A 24273-nucleotide genomic window follows, 5' to 3' on the forward strand; every position below is an offset into this window, starting at 1 on the left:
CGCGGCGAAAAGGAACCCGACTAGCATCCATGAGGACGCAGGTTCGATCCCTGGCCTCGCTCCGTGGGTGAAGGATCCAGCGTTGCCGTGAGCTGTGGTGTAGGTGGCAGACGCGGCTCAGATCCCCGGTTGCTGTGGCTGTGATGTAGGTGGGCAGCTACAGCTCCGATTTGACCCCTAGCCTGGGAACCTCCATATGCCGCAGGTGTGGCCCTAAAAGACAAAAAAAAAAAAAAAAAAAAAAAAAGAACTTGCAAGATCATGTGTAAGGATTATTGTCTTCCTTTTGGTGCCTCTTCAATTCCAAGGCCCCCGGGGCTCCCTGCCCCTGTTGAGGCTCTGAGTCACGGTAGGGGCCGCCCACCATTCGCAGCTCCCTCGGTCTCCACGCACCCCAGCCAGCTGCCCGGGCCTCAGGGCGATGTGCAAACGCGACTCACCACAGGAGCTTGGGTATCAGGACCAGTAGGGGGCAGCCCAGCCCAAGACCCCAGGAGACCCCGGCTCCTAAAAGGAAACAAGATAAGGACCGTTGTGCCCAGGTCTCAGCTGCCCCGAAGGTGCCAGCTCCCTGGGTCTCCGTCCGAACCACTCACTAGATCTCATTGAACCTTGGTTTGCTCTTCCCTTAAATGGGAGAAATAACCCCAAATTGCAAGGGGCTGGAGAGCAAAGGAAATGAGATTGTGTGAATCAGCGAGCACCAGCGCTGCCTTAATCATAATTTGGGGAGACGGTTAACAAGGCCAATTCTGGGAGCCACTCCTGCAAATTCTGGTTCTGCAAGTCTGGGACCAGGCCCAGGCATCCAGAATTTTTATTTTTATTTTTTTCTGTCTTAGGGCTACACCTGCAGCGTATGGAGGTTGCCAGGCTAGGGGTCCAATGTGCGCTGTAGCTGCCACCGATGCCACCGGCCTACGCCAGAGCCACAGCAACACGGGATCCAAGCCGAATCTGTAACCTACACCCCATTTCACGGCAATACTGGATCCTTCACCCACTGAGCGAGATTGAACCCATCATCCTCATGGATGTGAGTCAGTTTCCTTAACCGCTGAGCCATGACGATGGGAGCTCCAGGAAGCCAGATTTTAAGCATCACTCCCAGGCAATTCCAATAACAAAGCAAATTTAGGCAACAAGAGATTAAGAGCCTGGCCCACAGGAGGGAGTCACCCAACTGCCAGCACCAGCTCAGGCCTGTGGGGTGACTGGAAGGAGGGGGGATCTAGGTGATAGGGATGGAGCAGGCACAGGTGGCTGTAGACGTCCAGATAGGGGATCACAGATAAAGGGGGAAACCTGGGGGATGTTGGGAGATCCCTGTGAGTTCAAGAAAACCCTCAGCACAAGGCAGGCTTGCTTAACTAGTGGAGGTCATTGGGTGGGGGATGGGGTGGGGCCTGCATTCAGATTCAGACCTGGGGCAGGAGTTCAAGGACGGAGGACCGCTCTTCTGCTGATTTGAATACACACCTTACTGGACACAAAGGAAGAGCTACTCATCCAGAAAGGAAGAGGCAGGCCTTTCCAACCCCCACATCCAAGGATGATAAAACTGTGGCCCCCTGGGATCCTCAGACTGAGAGCTTCCGTGCCTGCCGGCTTGAATCTCTGACAAGCATCTTATCCTAATAAATCTGTTTCTTGCCTATCACTTTGTCTCCCGCTGCATTCCGTCTACACAGAGGCATAAAGAACCTGAACCTTGGTGAGTCAGGACACAGGGTCACTCGAATATAAAACCGTGGGTTCAAGTCCCCATCTATGCTCCGGCTGGGTTCAGGCCCTTAGTGCTGTCAGTTTCAGAGGCTTCTCCCGCTGGCTGCGTATCCATCAAAATGACAAATGCTCAGACTCTCTGACCCAGCCATCACACTTGGAAACCTTGACCCTGAAGTTATACTTGAACAGATGCAAAAGAGACAAGGTAATGTGCTGCGTGCAGCATTGTTTGTAAACAGTATAAACACAGAAACAACTGAACTAGCTCCAGAGATCTAGATAAGCAGTCGTGGAGTAGGCAGAAAACCAATAATCCCATGGCTCCTACATAGAGATATGGAACGGTCTCCAAAGTACATTGTCAGGTGAAAAATGCAAGGCGTGGGACCAAGAGTACAGAATAAGCTTCTGGAAAAATGCAGCGATAATCTATGGAGATGCACAGAATACCCCTGGACTGATACACAAGCTGTAACATTGGCTGCCTCTGGGGAAGGGACCTGAGTGACCAGGGAACAGGGATGGGGGAGATATTTCACTGCATTTTCAGACCTTTTGAGTTTTAAATCACGTGCACGGTCTCCTGTGTGCATTATCGAAAACATTATAACATTTTAAAATAACTTTTAAATGTATGCATATCACAGTCCAATAAAAAAGGTTTAAAATTAATAATAGGAGTTTCCGTCATGACTCAGTGGCTAACAAATCCGACTCGGAACCATGAGGTTGCAGGTTCGACCCCTGGCCTTGCTCAGTGGGTTAAGGATCTGGCATTGCTGTGAGCTGTGGTGTAGGTCGCAGATGCGGCTCCGATCCTGCTTTGTTGTGGCTCTGGTGCAAGCCGGCAGCTGTAGCTCCGATTAGACCCCTAGCCTGGGAATCTCCATATGCCACACGTTTGGCCACAGAAAAGACCAAAAAAAAGTAATAATAATACATCAAGGGGCATGGCTCCCGTTTGAAAATGTCTGCAGCCACAAGTGACACCTCTGGCCACTGTGGCTGCAGAAACTGGGACTCCCCCAATTGGCCATCCCCAAGGGAGGCTGGGGCAGACTTGGAGACATTCGAGTCGGAGAAAGTTCTCCCGTGTGAGTCAAGCACCAAGCCCTCTTTGCTCCCTGGGGATTTGCACCTGCTGGCCCCTCTTCCCAGGACACTCTCCACCTGGATGGAGCCCGATTCTCCCCCAGATGGGTCTGCAGATTAGAAATCACAGTCTTTGGGGAAGTTCCCATTATGGCACACCAGAAACGAATCCAACTAGGAACCATGAGGTTGCAGGTTCAATCCCTGGCCTCGCTCAGTGGGTTAAGGATCCGGCGCTGCCATGAGCTGTGGTGTAGGTCGCAGACACGGCACGGATCCCAACTGTGTGGCTGTGGTGTAGGCCGGCAGCTACAGCTCCGATTTGACCCCTAGCCTGGGAACTTCCATATGCCACAGGTGTGGCCCTGAAAAGCCAAAAAAAAAAGAAAGAAAGAAAGAAAAAAGAAATCACTGTCTTCGGGAGGTTCCCATCCCCCCCACCCAAAGCCTAGGCACCACCTCTTCCAAGTGTTCCCTGGGTGCCTGTGTCCCCCTTTACAACACCCTTCATACCGCCTCATGGTCACCTGGGTGCATAGACTCCCCTCACCCCCATGCTCTACTGGGAGCTCAGCAGGGACACAAGACACGTCTGGCTTGTTCACAGCAGCCTCCCCAGAGCCTAGCACCATGCTTAGTCCAAAGATGTTACTCCCTAAAGACAGAAGGCGTCACGAAGAAGTGGGAGAGTGAGGGGGAGGAGAGAGTGAGACAGGCGGCTAGGGGAAAGGGAAGAAAAGCCACACCCCAACTCCTCTATCTCCACTCAGCCCTTAATCACCATTAGCTCCCTCTGCGGAGATCCTTCCCTGGTTTATCAGACCTGAAATCTTCTGGTTCATTTACAGGAGACCCTTCCCGCCCAACTCACCTCTGTATCCCCAGCTCCTGCTGCAGGTGCCCAATATATAGGGATTGAATTTATGAATTAATACTGGACGGTGAGGAGGGAGGGGAGCAAAGGAACCCCTGAAAAGACTTAAGTCCTGAGAAATTCTGACTCTATGAGTTCTGGGTGGGATCCGAGTAACTGGCGGAGGAAAAGCTCCCCCGGTGACTAAACTGCTCAGGAGTTGAGAATCATTTGTAGATGCTTGGTAGGGACTTTGGATTTTTCTCTGAATGCAGAATCTCCAGAGATGGTCAGAGACCCCACCCTGAATCTTAGAAACATTCCCTCCCAGGTAAGGTAGGGCGGACCAAGAGACGAGGAAGGGGATTAGGGGTGGGGGACAGGGCTGGGGGACAGGGATGGGGGCTGTCCTGCTCACCTGGAGGAGAAGGAGAAGAGGGGGTCCGGGTGGGGCTGGCGCTCAGAGGAGCGTCCAGCCAGGAGCGGGTCTTGGCGCCATCTAGCGCCCGCTGGAGGCTATGCAGCTGCAACATACTGAGCTGCCGGCGCTGAGCCGGGGTCACCGCCGCGGCGTTCTCTGGGCCGAGGGAGGCGATCTGCTCCACGGACAGCTCCTGCAGGGGGTACCGGGGGCAGCACCGTCATAGGCGCCCTTCCTCGGCTTTCCCAAACTGGTCATCCGTCCAGGGCCCACACAACTTTGCCACACCCGTGTGCCATCTGTGCTCTTTAGAATCTTTCCTTCAAATCCTCTTTCGCTACTAAAATTAATTTATTTTTGCATTAAAAAAAATTGTAATGGGGACTTCCCAACGTGGCTCAGTGGTTAAGGAATCTAACATCCACGAGGACGCAGGTTCGATCCCTGGCCTCGCTCAGTGGGTTAAGGAACCAGAGTTGCGGTGCCTTTGTGGTGTAGGTCGCAGATGCAGCTTGGATGCTACATTGCTGTGGCTGTGGCTGTGGCCGGCAGCTGTAGGTCCGATTGGACCCCTAGCCTGGGAACCTCCATGTGCCCTGAGTGCGGTCCTAAAAAAAAAAAAAAAAAAAAAAAAAAAAAAAAAACCGTAATGGAAAATCCGAATGACCTGCAATAAGTACTCATTTAAAATATGCCAAGAGAAATAAAACAGCATTATGGAATTCTAGCTAGGTCTGTTGGCCAATGTCTGAACCTGGGGCCTCTAAAAAAGGAGGGGAGGGGTGATTTTGAGTGTTACAAGGTGTTGAAAGACATTTTAGCTCCAAATTGAGATTTCCTCCTTGAATTAATCAGTAGTAAAGGAGAGTTGAAAAGGTGACTTAATGTTGTTTAATGCAGTGCAAGGACCCCCCCCAATCCTTCAAGTCTCCCACCTGAGAAACGCTAATATGTTAGAGAAAACACACACTTAAAGACCTGAATCTGGGGGTTCCCGTCGTGGCGCAGAGGAAAACAATACAACTAGGAACCATGAGGTTGCCGGTTCCATCCCTGGCCTTGCTCAGTGGGTTAAGGATCCGGTGTTGCCATGAGCTGTGGTGTAGGTGTGTAGGTCGCAGATGTGGCTAGGATCTGGTGTGGCTGTGGCTGTGGTGTAGGCCAGCAGCTACAGCTCCAATTCGACCCCTAGCCTGGGAACCTCCATATGCTGCAGGTGTGGCCCTAAAAAGGGCAAAAAGACAAAAGAAAAAAAAAAAATACCTGAATCTGTGTCCCAACTCTGCCACATACTAGCTGTGTGACCTTGGGCAAGCTAAGTAACCTCCCTGGGCTTTTGGACCAGATGTAGGATGGTGCTGAGAACTCATCTCCAGTGCAGATTCTCAACCTTTGGTGTGACCTGATACCATGTGGCTGAGTCCTGTGAGGGCTCGAAGAAAGGAAAGTGTGGTAATCGATTAGTGATGTCTTCCACGGACACCGGAAGTGGGAAGCTGTGCTTCAAGCGGAAGTCCTTTGAGGGCGCTGAACAAGATGTTGTCTAAAGTCACTTGCCACTTAGAGCAGTGCGTCTGGAATGGGATGGATGAGATGGCAGGGACCTCTAACGTCATCCTGCTCATTTTCTAAGGGCCCCAGGATTCTGAGAAAGGGGGTTCTGCTCCCTCACCCCCTCCTTCCCTCCTTCGTCTTTCCTGACAAGGTAGATGCTGCCCGGGAATCATGTCATTCCCGGTCTTAGAATCCTTCCCTGCCACCCCCACCCCAGGACACAGCTCAAGCTCCTGACCGTGGTACGGTGACCTGCACGCCCTGGGTCCCGCCTGACCCTCCTGAGTCCTCCCCACTGACACCCTTCCCTCCTGAGGAATGGATGTTCACATCTGCCGCCTCCAGGGGGCAGCACTTCCTCCTGCCTGGAAGTCGGGCACCTGCCATCAGCCTCTACCTGGCATCAAACAAGGGCCACTGCAGCTGCGGACGCGCAGCACCGCTGAGCAGAGCTCAGGGTGGGGACCAGGAGGGAGGCCCTCTGTGTTCTGGGGAAACTGGAAGAACAGGTCTTCTGAGAGTTCGATATTTTTGGAAGATGTTATGAGCCCAGTTCTGGCATCTCCTCCTCTAGAAAAACACTAAAATCCTTCCATGATGACTGATGACCGTGCCTAGTAGCAACCCTTCCATAAACTTCTGTAAAGCGTGTGCCTGATTGGATTGTGATGCTCATTATACAACTACAGACGTGATAAATTCATTTGAGTAATAAAAAAAATGAAGTTAAAAAAAAAAAAAAAGCGTGTGCCTGGGTGCAGACACCTCCGCCTCCAGCTTTCAGACTTGGATCTTGCTATTTCCCACTTCCTCTTTGGGGGCAGTAATTCAGAGCTGTCTGAAACACGGGCTGTGGTTAGTGAGCAAAACAAAGATGTCAAGGTCATCGTGAGAACAGCCATGGGAATGCGGGGGCCAGTGAGTCCTCAGGGAACTCAGGAGAGAAACAGAGAACGGCCCCCAGCCGAGGCGCCTATCAAAGGCGTGATTGCAGGAAGCCCAGACCTTTACCTCTTCTAGAAACCTGGTTCTCTGTAAACCTTTATTTTATTTTATTTTATTTTTTTTGGTCTTTTTGACTTTTCCAGGACCGCTCCCGCAGCATATAGAGGTTCCCAGGCTAGGGGTCAAATCGGAGCTGTGGCTGCTGGCCTACACCACCAGCCTCAGCAACTTGGGATCCTAACCGTGTCTGCGACCCACACCACAGATTCGTTAACCACTGCGCCATGATGGAACTCCTGAATTTACTTTTTAAAGCACAGTGCAATAGGTCTAAAGATTTCAATCTGGCCTGTGGGCTGCAGTCAGCAACATTGGAAAAATAGATAATTTTCATAATGCAAACTCTGTGTTAATGGTCGATTAAAGGAGTAAAAGCCAGAAGAGCAGGTCTGCTGGGTGTGTGTGTGTGTGTGTGTGTGTGTGTATGTGTGAGTGTGGTGAGAGGAAGGAGATGATGCTGCATTTCAAAGGACAGGTTCGCTAGGTAGAGAGTTAGACTTAAAAAAAAATGCCCAAACTGAAAGGTGAGAGTTAAATTTTATTTGGGATGAAATTAGGATGTAAACCCTGAAAACAGCGTCTCGGGTAGCCCTGAGAAACCACTCCGAGGAGGGGAGGCAGGGAGCTGGGATATATGAGGTTTCCAACAAAGGGAAGGTAGTGGGAATAAAAGATTTACAGAAGGAGTTTCCGTCGTGGTGCAGTGGTTAACGAATTCGACTAGGAACCATGAGGTTGCGGGTTCGATCCCTGTCCTTGCTCAGTGGGTTAGGGATCCGGCATTGCTGTGGCTCTGGTGTATGCCGGTGACTACAGCTCCGATTCGACCCCTAGCCTGGGAACCTCCATATGCTGCGGGAGCGGCCCAAGAAATACCAAAAAAAAATACAAAAAAAGAAAAAAAGTAAATTCAGGGGAGTTCCTGTCATGGCTCACTGGTTAACAAATCTGACTAGGATCCATGAGGATGCAGATTCGATCCCTGGCCTCGCTCAGCAGGTTAAGGATCCCGAGTTGCCATGAGCTATGGTGTAGGTCGCAGACGTGGCTTGGATCCCACATTGCTGTGGCTGTGGTGTAGGCTGGCAGCTGTAGCTCCAATTGTTGGACCCCTAGCCTGGGAACTTCCATATACCATGGGAGCGACCCTAAAAAGCAAAAACAAAAAAGTAAATTCAAAGTGGTTGCCAACATTTATCAAAAGATTTCATATGAAAATGAAACTTCTGGATTCTTTTTTTTTTTTTTTTAAGGAAGATCCAGTGATACTGGGCCAACATTGTCACACTGCATCCATGTGCCAGAGATAAGAAGCAGCTTCCCTAGTTAGACAAGGCTCTCCAGGTCACCTCGGTCCCTACCCAGGCCACTGCACTCCTCTCTGTTACCTTCCAAGCCCCCAAAGGCACTGTGTCAATCCCTTTCACTAGTGCCTAAGAGGCGGACCTAGCCTGGAGCCTACAACCTAGCACCTAGGCTAGAGCCTACTCGCAATGTTAAGTGGTCACTAGGAATTTCTGGAATAGGTTTGTTACCAAGTGGATTCCAAACCAGATCAGGAGGAAGTGCTCAGCCCTATGCCATCATCCAGGATCAAGCTGCCTACCCCATGCAGAGCCCCCGAGGGGAAGCTCCATGGCCTTAAGAACTATTTCCCCTAAACAGCTATGGCTCCTGTCCCGCATGAGGAACTGTCCTGGGTGCTGAAGTGGTCCAAGGTTGACGCTGTCTTCCAATGAACAATTGATGTGGCATCATGGGAGTTTGTCTAGCCTGGTTGTATATGCCTGATCCGGTTGTGTTCCCACCTTGCCCAGAAAGCAAGGACAGCAGGGTCACTCCTCATCAGAGCAGACTGTCCCCACCAAACCCTCTCCTCCTCTTGGATATGGACAAGGACCTCTCACTGGATACCCTGCTTCCCGGACCTCAGGGATCCAATGCAATGCCCTCAATTTCTTCCATAGCTGTATGTCGCATGTCCTTGTGTGGCTTTCTTAATACTTGTCTCTAAATCAATTCAAATATATTTTTTTACTTAAACGTATTTTAAAAGGAAGTGTTATTCCAGAAATGCTATCCTGCCTCAGCAATTCTGAAGTCCAAAAAAAACACTCTGAAAACTGGAAGTCTTTGCCCAAAGTTTAAGACAAACTTATCTGCCCTCAAAATCAGACCTGAATTGATGCGAGACCATTTATAGTCTCTATTTATTCCAATTAGTGTGATTTGTCACAGATTACTTCACAGAAATATGAATGCATGTGCTTACAAGGTACTTCCCTAGACACTGCTAAAGACGGTAAGTTACAAAACTGTAGCAGCACAGAGTGATCTTTCTAAAATCTGGAAAATTCCAAATTCTGAAATATATCGGCCCCCAAGGATTTGGGATAAAGAAAGGTACACCTGTCATACTATCATAAATAGAAATCCGTACCACTTGCTATGAAGAGAAGAAAACCATAAAAATAGATACAATTAAAAGATAAATTTAAAATGGAAGAGAAAACTTAAAAAAAAACACAAACACCTAAAATTATCTTGTGATCCATCCATGGCTGGCATGCAGCCGTCCTCTGGCCCTATCCACAGATGCCTCGTTGCAAGTTCCGGGACTCCAAAGCCTGCCATCTGCTTCCCTGCGTGATTTGCAATGGGGTCAAGCTCCCATTCCTCCTTGAGGAACTGAGTACCTACTTTGAATATCTCATCAGGAAGGCACGTGATGGCTGATGGCTGGAAATGTGGCATCAACTCCTTGTCAAGCATTTGGAGCTCTTCCTTCGTTAATCCAGCTGCGGAGATAAAGGAATCACAAGGGTTTAGCTCAAGCCATCAAAACTTTGCTTGTTTTATTAATGGGGCTGCATAATGTACAGATCTGTGCATTCTAGGCAAGCATCATGCCTTTACAAAAGGCCCAGAAAGTCACACTGGGGAATCAGGCTCCTTAATCAACTAAGGGGGCGGGGGGAATGTAGGTCATATTAGCCCTGATTGGTCTCCTACAAGGAAGAGAATGCCCCCAAGGAATTTTGCTTTACACAAACTTCAAATTGTGTATCAATCTATTTTGGAGCCAATTAAATGACATTCTAAACCAGTTAGTGCCACAAGATCACCAAGAGAGCTTCTTTAAAAAGCAGACTTGCAGACCCCACCCTCTGCCCTCCAAGGCGTGAAATCTAGGTTCTACTGCAATGCTATAGATGTTTATGTGGCCAGGGATTCTTTTCTTTTTGTTGTCCCCAGATTTAAGGTGGGAAAAGAAGAGAAAGCCATGCTCAAGGTGCCTCCTACCTGCAATGGTCCCAAGCTCCTGCAAGACAGAGCTGGACCATTTGGTGGGCTCCCCGAACACAATTTCTGCCTTCCTCTTAAACTCTGCCAAGACGTGGGTACTGCAGAGCAGGGTTCCGATTCTGGCCACCACCACCCTGATTATGAGGGAGGGATACAGTGTTAGCCTGAGAGACTCTCCAGCCAGAAAAAAAAAAAAAAAAGACATGCAGAAGGTAGGTAGGCTCAGCATCAAGAAAGGATCCAACTAATCTCACTCTCTGTTCAGCCCAGAAAGGCAGCAAAGCATCAGGAAGCAGAGAGCATCTTGCTGAATCAATCAGTTATTCACCATATGGCACACTAGCATTTTGGTTACCTGAATTCTGAGATCTTTATAAGTGAGATTTCAGTGACGTTCATGGCACACAGGGTTGCACCAAGTCCTACCAAGTGGAAGCTCTTCAGATCCTGGATACTATAGCCTGAATCTTCCAGGAACCCTTGCAGAATGGATTTAGCCTATAGAAATGTGGAGGGAAAGGACATGAACTATCCGGGGATGACCAAGACCTCAAGGTCCAAGGGGACAATGGAGCTACAATGGAGCTTCCAAATGATCACGCATCCTACTCCTCGGGGTGGACTTCCCATTCCAGACCATCCTAGCCCCTCATCCAGGTTCAAGGTGCTGCTTCTACCAAGTATGTCCCCTCACCTCTAGAGGGGTCTTGTAGCCTTCACCACCACTAGCGATATCTGTACCCTGGGTCTGGCTCTGCAGGTGTATTTCCTTCCATCACTCATGACCTTCAGGTGATGGGTCAATGAAGTTCTGCCTCAGGATCCAAACTTTTCCAGCATCTGATTTCCCAACTTTATGACAAAACCCTGTAAATGTCTGCCTTTGCACGTTTGCCCAAATCAGTGCCTCCATTGGAAAGGCCCTTCCTGCATTTCCATCTGGTGAAACCCAATCATCCTTTTATGGGGGGTAAGGGGGTCAAGTCAAATGCGATCTTCCTGAAGTCCTCTCTGAAATAGGATTGCCCCTTTACTCTTCGATTCGAGAGAGTAGCACATTAAATGTTTTGGTATTAAAAGCCACACAGGAATCTCTTCAATGAGCTTTGATTTAAGGGGTGATGTAGCATAGGGTCCCTGTCATTCTCACATAGTGGCCATTCATGGTTTATGACTTTCCCTGCAGAGAGAGCTAGCCTCCCCATATTATTACTCCATGTGGTTCTGCTGGAACTAACTGCATTCTGAGTTTCAGGGGTGATGCTATGGCCCGGGCCTGGCCAGTCAGGATCTCTTAGCCCAGCTACAGTGGCTGGTTCTAGATTGGACAAGCGATCCACTCAAAACCAACCTGGACTTTGTCCAGAACCATTAGAATAGAAGAGCTTCCTTTATGCTGGACTGGACCTTGGAAGGATAAACCCCTGAGTCTCTTAGAACTTACCACGTGGGACGGAACTACCTCTGAACAAAGTCAACACGAAGGAAAGCGTGGTCAAAAAATGGTGAGAGATGGAGTCCTGACAATAGTGTTGAAGCCCCTGGATCCAGCCATACCTTAATTCCACTCGTGACCCTCTCAGTTCTGGGAGTCAAGAATTTCCATTCTTGCTCAAGCCACTTTGAGCTGGGGTTTGAGCTGCTTTGAGTTCGGTCACTTGCAATGGAATGAATCCTGATTAATTTGATCTACCTGGGTTGAACTTGAGGAATAACCCACGTCAAGCCCTGGGACTGGAGCTGTAGAACAGCCTGGAGCTTCAATGGTCATGGGGGGAAGAGGCAAAAGATTACAAAAGGACCAGAGCTCACAAGGCAAAGATGGGAAGGAAACATCCAAGGAGAAGCAGCTGCTGAATGGCAGTGAGGGTCGCAAGGATACAGTGAATCTTCCCACTCCCGTTTGGTTTTTTTGGTTTTTTTTTTTTTTTTTTTTGGTTTTTTGGGGTTTTTTTTTTTGCCATTTCTTAGGCTGCTCCTGCAGCATATGGAGGTTCCCAGGCTAGGGGGTGAATCAGAGCCATAGCCGCCGGCCTACGCCAGAGCCACAGCAACATGGGATCCGAGCCGCATCTGCAACCTACACCACAGCTCACGGCAACACCGGATCCTTAACCCACTGAGTGAGGCCAGGGATCGAACCTGCAACCTCATGGTTCCTAGTCAGATTCGTTAACCACTGAGCCACCACGGGAACTCCCCCATCCCCGTTTAATGCCAGTCCATCCCATTACACAATATGGGGCACTCCGATGTTGAGACAAAGTGTCGGCAAAGGTTGTGAAACACTGCAGTGGGATTCCACTTTTCACATGGCTGGTATCTTTCTAGCTCTCAGGTATGTTTAAATGCCACCTCCTCAGAGAGGACATCCTGGATTTCCCCATCCCAAATAGCTGCCCTCCCCACTACTACCATGAGCACCTTGTCCATTTTTTGCTTTTCACTTACAAACAAAAATTTGGGGGGGTCTTTCTAGGGCTGTACATGTGGCATTTGGAAATTCCCAGGCTAAGGGTTGACTCGGAGCTGCAGCTGCCCGCCTAACTCACAGCTGCAGCAAGGCCAGATCCAAGCTGAGGCTGAGACCTACACCACAGCTCGCAGCAATTCTGGACCCTGAACCCACTGAGCGAGGTCAGGGATTGCAGTCGCATCTTCATGGATACTAGTTGGATTTGTTACTTCTGAGCCACAGCAGGAACTCCCCCCAATTTTTCAAATGTTTCACCTTCATCACTCAACTGTTTTGTCTGTATCTCCAAGTGGAATCTCCAAAGTCAAAGACCATATCCGGCTAATTCACTCTTAAATCTCCAGTCCTTGGCATGATACTTGGCCCACAGTACCATACTTTTTGAATAGGAAGTACTTTTTGAATGAATGAATGAATAAGCATCGGAGTGAGTGAGCTCCAGACGTTGTAGGCAAAAAATACTCCTTTGAAATGGCAGCAGATTACTGCCTTCGCGTGATGGGTTGGCTCCAGAAAGATTTCTCACATTTCTGCCAATCAGACTGGTCACTGTCTTCGTGACGATGCCCTCAAGGATATAAAGCTCACAGGGACTATCAGGGGATTTCGGTGACGTCAAGTTTAGATTTAAATGTATTTGGCTGAATGGCAATGTGCATCCAAAATAATGATTAGCTAGGCATTCCCTTCATGGCTCTGCGGTGAATGAACCTGACTGGGATCCTTGAGGTTGCAGGTTCAAATCCCTGGCCTCGCTCAGTGGGTTAAGGATCCAGGGTTGCTGTGAGCTATGGTGTAGGCCAGCAGCTACAGCTCTGATTTGACCCCTAGCCTGGCAACCTCCATGTGCTGTGGCTGCGACCCTAAAAAGCAAAAAGCAAAAAGAATAATAACTAGTATCTACTGAATGCTTATGATATGCCAATACCATTTTGACCATTTACATATACTATCTCATCTAATCTTCACCATAATCCTTGGAATTAAATATGAATATTATCTCTAGTAATATTCTATATCACCTATGTCACAGATAAGGAAACTGAAGCACAGAGAGGTTAAGTAACTAAGCACAGAGAGGTTAAGTAACAAGGTTACACAGCAAGTAGACAGTGGTTCTCGGATTAAAACTCAGGCAGTCTGATGCCAGAGCCTCTACACTTAGCCAGTGAAGATGGGTGGGGATGAAGGAAAGATGGAGAGTCGAGTCAGCTGTTGAACTTCTCTTATTTAGTCTTCATCATCAGGTTTCACTCGTTCGCACACAGCAATCTCTGCTCCCCAACCATCAGGCATGGCCACTTTAAAATGAAAGTGCAAAAATACAATTCAAAGAAAACGACTTTGAAGATGCGGTATTAAATTGTCCTTGCCACTGGAACCTGGAAAATGCAAGCTCAGCCTGCAAGGTGATCAGCCAAAATAAATTTCCTTGAATAACGAGACCAGGGTATCTGTAATGATTCCCAGACAATTAATACCAACACTTGCAGGCAATATGAACCGCTGAAAAGTGAATGGCTGTAAGATTTCAATCTCTCTGTTCATCCCTCTGGCTTCTATAATAGTTTTTTTTTTCCCTTTATATTGGTTTTTAAGCTGAACTATCTAGTAATGTAGTTCCGCCAGGTCTGACTATTAATCTAGAAACATGCATTTAAGGGTGGGGTTGGGAGCTCAAGTTGAGGCGCTGACTGCAAATGATATATGCAAATGTTAGGTTTGCATATCCTCTTCAAACATATTGATAAATCTCACCGCCACCCATGGGAATTGACATTGGCACAAGGGGAAAGAGAAACTCCGGTTTCTACCTGGAATGTATTTTTCTGTTTCCTCCCAGACTGCGACTAAAATGCTGTGAATATTGGAAGTGTGATGGGCCACTTCTCCCACCAGTCAAAACCAGTGTTAGGGTCACGGAACCCCAGGATTATAGAATGTCAGAGTGGAAGGGGCTTCAGGTTTCGGGGAGGGGTCTAACCCTCTCACCTTGCAAATGAGGAAGGTATTAAATTGCCAGAGAGAGAAAGAGTGTGTGTGTGTGTGTGTGTGTGTGTGTGTGTGTGTGTGTGTGATGATGAGAATATGCTAATGTAGCAGCAATGAAAACAACTCATTTTTATTGACTGCTATGTCCCAGGCATTGTTCAAAATCAATCCTTATGGCCACGACCTCTCCATTGCCCAACTCCAGGGGGCACACTTCACACCGTGTTCTGTTTGAATGGTGCTGCCCAGAGTCACGTGACCTGGCAAGCCTGATTTTAAAAGCTCGTGAGAGTAGGGGACACGCCTTGGTTCTGCCTGCCCTGCCTCCCTGCTCCCTTTGATAACACCCTGCTTTTCCTTTGATGCGCCTCCTCGATTCATTCCCTCTGGCCTCTGTAACAAATCACCACAGATGCAGTGGCTTACCACACCGCAGATTTGGAGTTCCCGTCGTGGCTCAGTGGTTAACGAATCCGACTAGGAACCATGACCTTGAGGGTTCGATCCCTGGCCTTGCTCAGTGGGTTAAGGATCCGGCATTGCCATGAGCTCTGGTGTAGGTTGCAGATGCGGCTCGGATCCTGTGTTGCTGTGGCTGTAGTGTAGGCCAGAAGCTATAGCTGCCAATTCGACCCCTTGCCTGGGAACCTCCATGTGCTGCAGGAGCGGCCCAAGAAATGGCAAAAAGACAAAAACAAAACAAACAAAAAAAACACTGCAGATTTGTTCTTTCTTACAGTTCTGGAGATCTTAAGTCCTAAAATGGGTCACCATGGAGTTCCCGTCATGGCCCAGAGGAAACAAATCCGACTAGGAGCCATGAGATTGTGGGTTCGATCCCTGGCCTCGCTCAAGGATTATAAAGCTCACAGGTACTACAAGAGAATTTTGGTAATGCCAAATTTAGATATACATGTATTTGACTGAAATGCAATGTGCATCCAAAATAATGAGAGCTAGGAGTTTCCTTTGTGGCTCAGTGGTTAATGAACCTGACTGGGATCCATGAGGATGCAGGTCTGATCCCTGACCTTGCTCAGTGGGTTAAGGATCCAGCGTGGCCGTGAGCTGTGGTGTAGGTCACAGATGTGGCTCAGAGCTTGTGTTGCTGTGGCTATGGTGTAGGGCAGAAGCTATACCTGCCAATTTGACCCCTAGCCTGGGAACTTCCAAAAGCTGCAAGTGCAGCCCTAAAAAGCAAAAAAGAAAAAAAAATCTTAATCACATCTGCAGAGTCCCTTTTGCACAGAAAATGACATATTCATAGGTCGCAGACATCAGGATATAGACATCTTTGAGGTCACATGCATTTCCCATTCTCTGTTCGTATGGTTCTAGTGAGACGACGCCACTCCCTGGTCAACCCACATGTCCTACCACTGACCCAATTCTTTAGCATTGGGCAATTACATGATTGGAGTCAATGCTAGGACTATTTCCAAAATTAGTGATAAAGGAGCACTTTTTTGGGGGCATTGCTAATTACATAATACCTAAGCCTAGTGCTGAAAATAACTACGGAGGGAAGGCCCTCTGAGAATGCAGTTAACACAGAGCAAAAACTCCCCTTTATAGCAATACAATGAATTAACATCCCTCCCAATTGAAACAATTATATAAAAATAGAGGAGTTCCCGTCGTGGCGCAGTGGTTAACGAATCCGACTAGGAACCATGAGGTTGCGGGTTCGGTCCCTGCCCTTGCTCAGTGGGTTAACGATCCGGCGTTGCCGTGAGCTGTGGTGTAGGTTGCAGACGCGGCTCGGATCCTGCGTTGCTGTGCCTCTGGCGTAGGCCGGTGGCTACAGCTCCGATTCGACCCCTAGCCTGGGAACCTCCATATGCCGCGGGAGCGGCCCAAGAAATAGCAACAACAAGAACAACAACTAAAGACAAAAAGACAAAAAAAAAAAAAAAAAAAAAAAAAAAAAAAAAAAAAAAAAATAAAAATAGAGAACATCTCTATTTTTAGCTTTTTAGGGCGGTACCCACAGTATATGGAGGTTCCCAGGCTAGGGGTGGCATCAGAGCTATAGCTGCCCGCCTATACCACAGCCACAGCAACGCCAGATCCGAGCCACATCTACCACTTACACCACCGCTCATGGCAACACTGGATCCTTAACCCACTGAGCGAGGCCAGGGATCCAAGCCATGTCCTCAAAGATATAGTCAGATGCATTACCACTGAGCCAAGGTGGGAACTCGTGGAGAGAACTTCTTTAGCCCATCAAAGATTCACTGACCCAGGAATCACCCTCTCACCATATACCATGAACAATGTGTATGAAACAACTATATTCTGACATCAAACAGGAAGCTCAGAACTATAATCCTGGAAGAAGGGAAACAAATAAGGTGAGCCCCCAAGGGCCCTCACTCACAGCCCAGAGACAGTTTCCAGGCTGGGAAGCAGGAAAGGGCACCCAACCAAGTCCAGTAGTCAGGCTGGGTTGAAAATACAGAGATGCAAGTTCAGAGAGGTGAGGGATCCTGTCATTCATGGAGCAATGTCCTAGTGAAGCGGGGTGGGGAAGGGCCCTCCCAGAGCAAAGGGAAGATGACATGCAACCCCAGCATCTGAGCACGCATGCACAGTTCTGCAACAATGTAGCATAACCTGTATCTGTGAGCACAGGCGTATCTATAACTATCTGCTCAAAAATTATAGTACACATTATAAGGGGGACAAAGGAATTTAGATGTAGTGGGAAAACTAACGGGGTATATAAGGCAGTGCCCCACTGCGTTTGGGGCTCAGCCTTTGGATGTTAATCCGCTGAGCCAGTGCTGGCACGAATAAACGCTGCTTCCTGGAAGAAAAGTCTTGCTGTCCCATTTCTCGGTATGCACGTCCTGCAACACTAGAGAGGAAGGAACTGCACAGGGAGATCCAGAAATCTGCAGAGACAGCTTCTGAGTATACCAATCTCCACATGCAAAGAATGAAACGCCACATAAATATAAGAAAGCATCAGAACGCAGTAGGCTGAACAATTTCCAGAGTTCACACAAAGCTGCAAAGAGTTGACATTCCTACCAGCGAGAGACGAGAGGTCTTGAGATACACAGAGCATTAGACAGAGTCCGTAGAAGAATCAGAGCTCAGTACTGGGGATAAATTAACCACAGACTAAAGCTCGCTCTAGATTCATCCCTATAAGACTCCAAGGGAAGCCTCAAAAGGATCCAGCTGATCTGAAAGTAATTCGAGTGTATGACAGAACAAAGCCCAGCACCCCTCAAAGGCGTCCAACCAAGTCAGGCGCTCAAAGATGTCAAGTTCATAAAGCCATCGGCCAGCCAGAATTACTGGCTTGCAGATAAGAAAACATGCCCCATCATTAGGGGCGGAAATTAGCTAACAGAAACAGAATCAAAAGGGACCGTGACGATGGAATTAGCAGCAAAGATTTTTTAGAGCTGCTGTTATAAATCCTATCAGTATATTCTAGGATATAAAGGAAAACATACAAAATTAAGACAGAAATAGAGTATGTAAAAGATTCATGGAGTTCCCGTTGTGGCTCAGTGGGTTAAGGACCTGACATTGTCTCTGTGAGGATGCTGGTTCAGTCCCTGGCCTCGCTCAGCGGGTTAAGGATCAGGCATTGCCACAAGCTGTGTCATAGGTCTCAGATTTGACCCCTAGCCTGGGAACATCCATATGCCACAGGCGCAGCCGTAAAAAGAAAAACAGAAAGATTCAGTAGCATCTACTTACCTGCGTTGGGGTCCATTCTGTCTGCTGGCTGAGGGACGCCACAGTGTCGATGGAGCTGAGATCGAGCTGCTCCAGTTCGCTCTCGTTAAGAGCCAGAGCGATGCGCCCCAGGGAGACAATCTGATGCTCTCTCCAGTACGAGGGCGTGTCCCAAACCTTCAGGTGAAAAATAAAGCCAGTGACGAACAGGATTTGAAACAGAGGGTGAATGCCTTGAACATATAAAAGCACTTTTCTGACTCAATTAGAAAAAGAGGACTACATTAAAAAAAAAAAAAATAGACAAAAGGGAGTTCCTGTCGTGGCTCAGTGGTAACAAACCTGACTAGTATCTATGAGGATGCAGGTTCAATTCCTGGCCTCACTCAGTGAGTTAAGGATCCGGTGTTGCTGTGAGCTGTGGTGTAGGTCCACAGATGTGGCTTGGATCCCACGTTGTGGTGGCTGTGGCGTAGGGTGGCAGCTGCAGCTCTGATGTGACGCCTAGCCTGGGAACATCCAAAGGCCACGAAAGCGGTGCTAAAAAAGCAAAAAAGAAAAAAAAATAGACAAAAGACAAATGGAAAATTCACAAAAGAAGAAATAAACATACAGGGAAAGTTTGGTCTACAACAATCAAAGAAGACTAAGTTGGTGGAATCATAACTGACAAGGAGGAAAAAGAATGGTCACTTCCAGTGCTGCAAAGGTACAGGTCAAAGGATACCTTCATTTGCTGATGTGGAGAACTGGCACATGCTTTTGAAAGGGGACTTTGACGATATGTATCAAAAGCTTTTAAAAATATTTATGCTCTTTGACTCAAAAATTCCACCTCTGAGAATTCAGCCTGTATGTGGCTCAGATCCCACGCTGTGGCGTAGACCAGCAGCTACAGCTCTGTTTCAACCCCTAGCCTGAGAACCTCCAGATGCCCTGGGCGAGGCCCTAAAAAAAGAAAGAAAAAACTGATATAGATTTATATTTTTAATATGTAAAAATATGCACTAGACACTGTTGGTGGGGACAGCAAGCTTGTGCATAGTAGGTGAGTGTGATACTACTTTTGTGGCCTATATACGTGAGTATACAAGAAATATATATATGGGATATAAAAATATAGTTTACACATATAATCATAAGTCTGGGAAGCATCAGGCAAACATACCCAAAATATTAACAATGCTTATCTCTGGGTAAAAGGTTATATGACCAATTTTCTTTCTTATGTTCTGAATTTTCTGCAAAAAAACCTTTGGATTATCCCATATAAAAATATATCCATATGAAAATACGGACAATCTTAAGGAATCGAACCTCTTAACCCCACAAAGGTACAAAACTGTCCACAAGCATCCTACTAACTGAAACAAGCCACTCACAGGGATCTTTCTAAAGACAGTAAATTATTTCCCATCCTCTTTCTATTCCTTTCTGCTCTATTTTCAGGGGACGTTGCAACAGATTCTGAGAAAACCTCCCGCAAGCAGCAGCGGGGGTCTCTGAGTGGAGAAAGAAAAGGCATGGTTCCTGGAAACCACTTCAGTCGGAGGCAGCAGAACATCCACAGAGTTTGATGTATTGAGTGCCCCCTTAGATGCCAAGACACGTCTCCCTCCATCCCTGGCCACAGCCCTAAGAGGGAGGCGCTAGAAATCTCTCCGGTGCAGAGAGGACAACTGTGGCTGTGAACTGATGCAATGAGATTTCAACAAGATAACACAAGTGAAACCTTCCTGCGGGCGGGAGGGGGCGGAAGGGGTCGGGGCCAGGGTCTGTGGTCCGTGCCCAGCAGGGCTGGGACGGCTGGGTTGGGTTTTCTGGTCTTCTGAGGGCTTCCTCCCCCGAGGTGGGCATCACCTGGACTGCCTTCTCCTTGAGGGTCCTCAGCTGAGCCAGGCTGAAGCCCCTGACGGCCCCCAGCAGCTCCACAGTCCTGCAGAAGGTGGCCTCCTCCAGGCAGAGCAGGCCCTCAGGGGCCCAGCAGGTGTTGGCCTCTGCCAGCCGGACGATGTGCTCAGAAGAGGGAGCCACGACTCCATGGCAACCAGAAGAATGGGAGCCTGGGAGCCAAGGGGAGGAACAGAGGAAAAAGAATGTCATACCTGCAAGTCTGTTCCTTTATTTATTTATTTTTTATTGTCTTTTGGGGTCTGCACCCGCAGCATATGGAGGTTCCCAGGCTAGGGGTCGAATCAGAGCTATAGCCACTGGCCTACACCGCAGCCACAGCAACACCAGATCCGAGCTGCGTCTGCAGCCTACACCACAGCTCACAGCAATGCAGGATCCTTAACCCATTGAGCAAGGCCAGGGATCGAACCCGCAACCTCATGGTTCCTAGTCGGGATTCGTTTCCGCTGCGCCACAACGGAGTCTCCTGTTCCTTTATTGAAATGAGTAATCTTCTTTCCCAGAGGGATCTACCCATGAGAAGCAGTGTAGGGGAGACCTCGAGACCAAGGATTCAGGGACCAATTTGAATCCCAGTCCCACCCCTGGCTCACAAAACCATGGAAATGCCAACTTTCTGCACAGCCACAAGCACACAGTAGGAGCTTCGCATCCCTGGGACCAGACAGCAAATTGCCTTGAGGGCAGCAGGAGCTGGTGGTGAACAGTTGGGGCTTTAGACTCAAAACCAAAGCGATTGAACCCTCTGTGCCTCAGATTCCCAGGCTATAAAATTGAGGGTAGGGAGTTCCCGTCATGGCTCAGTGGTTAAGGAATCCGACTAGGAACCATGAGGTTGTGGGTTCGATCCTTGGCCTTGCTCAGTGGGTTAACAATCCGGCGTTGCCGTGAGCTGTGGTGTAGGTTGCAGACGCGGCTCGGATCCCGCATTGCTGTGGCTCTGGCATAGGCCGGCAGATACAGCTCCGATTCGACCCCTAGCCTGGGAACCTCCATATGCCACAGGAGCAGCCCCAGAAATGGCAAAAAGACCAAAAAAAAAAAAAATTGAGGGTAGGGAGTTCCCGTCGTGGCTCAGTGGTTAAGGAATCTGACTAGGAACCATGAGGTTGCGGGTCCGATTCCTGGCCTTGCTCAATGGGTTAACGATCCTGCATTGGATCCTGTGGCTGTGGTGTAGACTGGCAGACGCTGCTCCGAGTGGACTCCTAGCCTGGGAACCTAAAATGCAAAACGAAAAGGGTAAATTTACCTCATTGGATTTTTACTGAGGACTAAATGCGTTACTATATATAAAGCCCTTAGAACAAAAAGCACTCGATACCCATTAGCCATTTTTATTATTTATGCTACCTGCCGCCGCCACCACTCCACGCCTTTGAGTCTGCAACCCAGACTTAAAGCTTCCAGAAGGGGTGCTCCTGTCTCAGTGTGGAAAGGATGATTTGCCCTCCATAAACATCTTGGTAGAGGCTGTGTGTGGCCTTCCTGTCCAGCGGAGAGGAAAAATGAGCCTCTGACATTCTCCGTGGCAACAGCAGCAGACACGCATCAGAGGCCAGGCATTTCCCAAGCTCTGTGGCCCCACCCCCTCACTGCATCTTCCATGGAAATTCACTGGACGCCAATCAAGAGGTAAAAGTGGACCCGGTCAGAGATACCTGTGTGTGTGGTCCTCAGACATCTTTGTCACAACCCACTTGGAGGAGACCAAAAAAAAAAATCCATCTCTCCTAGACCCGCTTTGCCTACCATCCAGTGAGAGCAGGATCCAGTGAAAGTACAGAATGAGAGAACAGACGGGTTTAAAAGTACAGCAAGGGAGTTTCCATTGTGGTTCAGTGAGTTAGGAACCTGATATCGTCTCCGTGAGGGTGTGGGTTTGATCCGTGGCCATACTCAGTAGGTCAAGAATCCAGCGCTATCCTGAGCTGCAGCATAGGTCACAGGTGCCTCTGGTATCCCGTGTTTCCATGGCACAGGCCTCACTGTGGCTCTGATTCGACCCCTAGCCTGGGAACTTCCATATGCTGCAGGTGCAGCCATAAAAAATTGTTTTAAAATTTTAAAAAAAAGGAGTTCCCATCGTGGCTCCACGGAAACCTATCTGACTGGTATCCACGAGGACACAGGTTCAATCCCTGGCCTCACTCAGTGGGTTAAGGATCCAGTGTTGTCATGAGCTGTGGTGTAGGTCACAGATGTGGCTGGGATCCTACATTGCTGTGGCTCTGGCGTAGGTTAGTAGCTACAGCTACAATTCGACCTCTAGCCTGGGAACCTCCATCTACTGTGGGTGTGGCCCTAAAAAGACCAAAAAAAAAAAATTTAATAAAAGTACAATGGGAACTTGGTCCTATCACTATCCCAGGGTTTACAATAGGACCTGGCACATAGTATGTATTCAGAAAATATTTGTTGAATGAATCAATACACACACACATTAACTAAAATGAAACCAAGTAGTAATTTTGCTAATTCCTGCCTTCCTTTCTTCCTTTTTTATGGCCACACCCACAGCATATGTCAGTTCCCAGGCCAGGGACTGTGACCTACACCACAGCTGCAGCAACACCAGATCCTCTATCCCACTGCACCAGGCAGAGGATTCGAACCCACACCTCCACAGCAACCCAAGCTGCTGCAGTCGGATTCTCTATGCCACAGTTGCAGTTGTAAAAAGGAAAAAGAAAAACTGTAATAATATCTAATACTTTTTTTGTTTGTCTTTTTGTATTTTTAGGGCCGCACCCGAGGCATATGGAGGTTCCCAGGCTAGGGGTCCAATCGGAGCTACGGCTGCCGGCCTACACCACAGCTACAGTAACTCGAGATCCAAGTTGTGTCTGTGATCTACACCACTGCTCACAGCAACACCGGATCCTTAATCCACTGATCGAGGCCAGGGATCGAACCCGCAACCTCATGATTTCTAGTCAGATTCGTTTCCCCTGCACCACGACGGGCACTCCATAATATCTAATACTTACTGAGCATTGCCTATATACCAAACATGCTCAAACAGTTGTGGACATGTTTCTAGATAAACTCATTAACCTCCACAATAATCTAATGAGGCAGGGACTTTCATTATCCCCATTTCACAGAGGATGAAACCTGACGCACAGAGAGGTTAAAGAACTTAGCCGAAGTCACACAGCCCGTAGGCGGCAGCCCCAGGATCTAAATCCGGACGGCCTGGCCCCAGCACTGCAATTCATAGCCACTCAGCCATTCGGGCCCTTAAATCAATCATTTTGAAATGTCTGTGGCACATGTTTGCCCATTTAACCCACTGGCCTGGGTAAAACGTGGGGAATGTGTGATTCCGAATGCGTTTACAAAGATGTAACACTATAGCCTGTGGATTTTCTCCCCTCTCTAGCTTTGCAAACACTGCATCCAAGCCCCCAGATCAGGAATCGTCTCGATGCCAGAGGCTCTGCCAAAACACTGTTGCCATGGCATGGGTCCAGATACCCCAGAAACACTCACCAGGGCTTGGGCCAGAGCTGGGGCCAGAGCTGGGGCTCTCCTGGCTGCTGTTCCGGACAGATTCAAAGACAGCCCAGAGGAATTCTTGGGGGAGCAAGATCCCAGCCATCTTGGAAGCTGTTTGTTGAAGGATATGAGGAAACTGTGTGGACAGAGAAGATGAAAGAGGAGCAATAAATAATAACCACGTGTTCTGCTGGGGCACAACAGGATTGGTGGTGTCTGCAGCACTGGGACACAGGTTCAATCCCTGGCCCAGCACAGTGGGTTAAAGGATCTGGTGTTGCTGCTTCAGATCGGATCCCCAGTCGGGCAACTCCATATACCTCGGGGTGGCCAAAATAGAAATAATAACTAAAGCATGGAGTTCCTGTCTTGGCACAGCGGAAACGAATCCGACTAGGAACTCCGAGGTTGCAGGTTCGATCCCTGGCCTCGCTCAGTGGGTTCAGGATCCGGCATTGCTATGAGCTGTGGTGTAGGTTGCAGACACAGCTCAGATCTGGCGTGGCTGTGGCTGTGGTGTAAGCCAGTGGCTATAGCTCTGATTCGACCCCTAGCCTGGGAACCTCCATATGCCGAAGGTGCAGCCTTAAAAAAACAAAAGCAAAAAAAAAAAAAAAAAACTAAAGCACATTCAAGAGACTTAAATCAGAGTTTAAACTAGAATACTGCCTCACTGCCTCCACTGTTTTATTTTGCTTTACACAGGCATACATTGTTTCATTATACCTG

At 48.4% G+C, this 24273-nt stretch overlaps 1 protein-coding gene across 1 annotated transcript in view; it reads right to left on the reverse strand.

The window, feature by feature from the left end:
• The window catches only part of OTOA (otoancorin), a 92733-nt gene continuing 68730 nt past the window's right edge, over nucleotides 271–24273 (reverse strand). Inside the window, 8 exon segments of the mRNA XM_021086477.1 lie at nucleotides 271–507; nucleotides 4092–4287; nucleotides 9354–9451; nucleotides 9957–10093; nucleotides 10315–10457; nucleotides 18151–18306; nucleotides 19990–20192; nucleotides 23557–23680. Of these exon segments, the coding sequence (XP_020942136.1) occupies nucleotides 437–507; nucleotides 4092–4287; nucleotides 9354–9451; nucleotides 9957–10093; nucleotides 10315–10457; nucleotides 18151–18306; nucleotides 19990–20192; nucleotides 23557–23680 (1128 nt within the window). The 3' untranslated portion in view covers nucleotides 271–436.

This window comes from Sus scrofa, chromosome 3, assembly GCF_000003025.6.
Source record: "Sus scrofa isolate TJ Tabasco breed Duroc chromosome 3, Sscrofa11.1, whole genome shotgun sequence".
NCBI lineage: Eukaryota > Metazoa > Chordata > Mammalia > Artiodactyla > Suidae > Sus > Sus scrofa.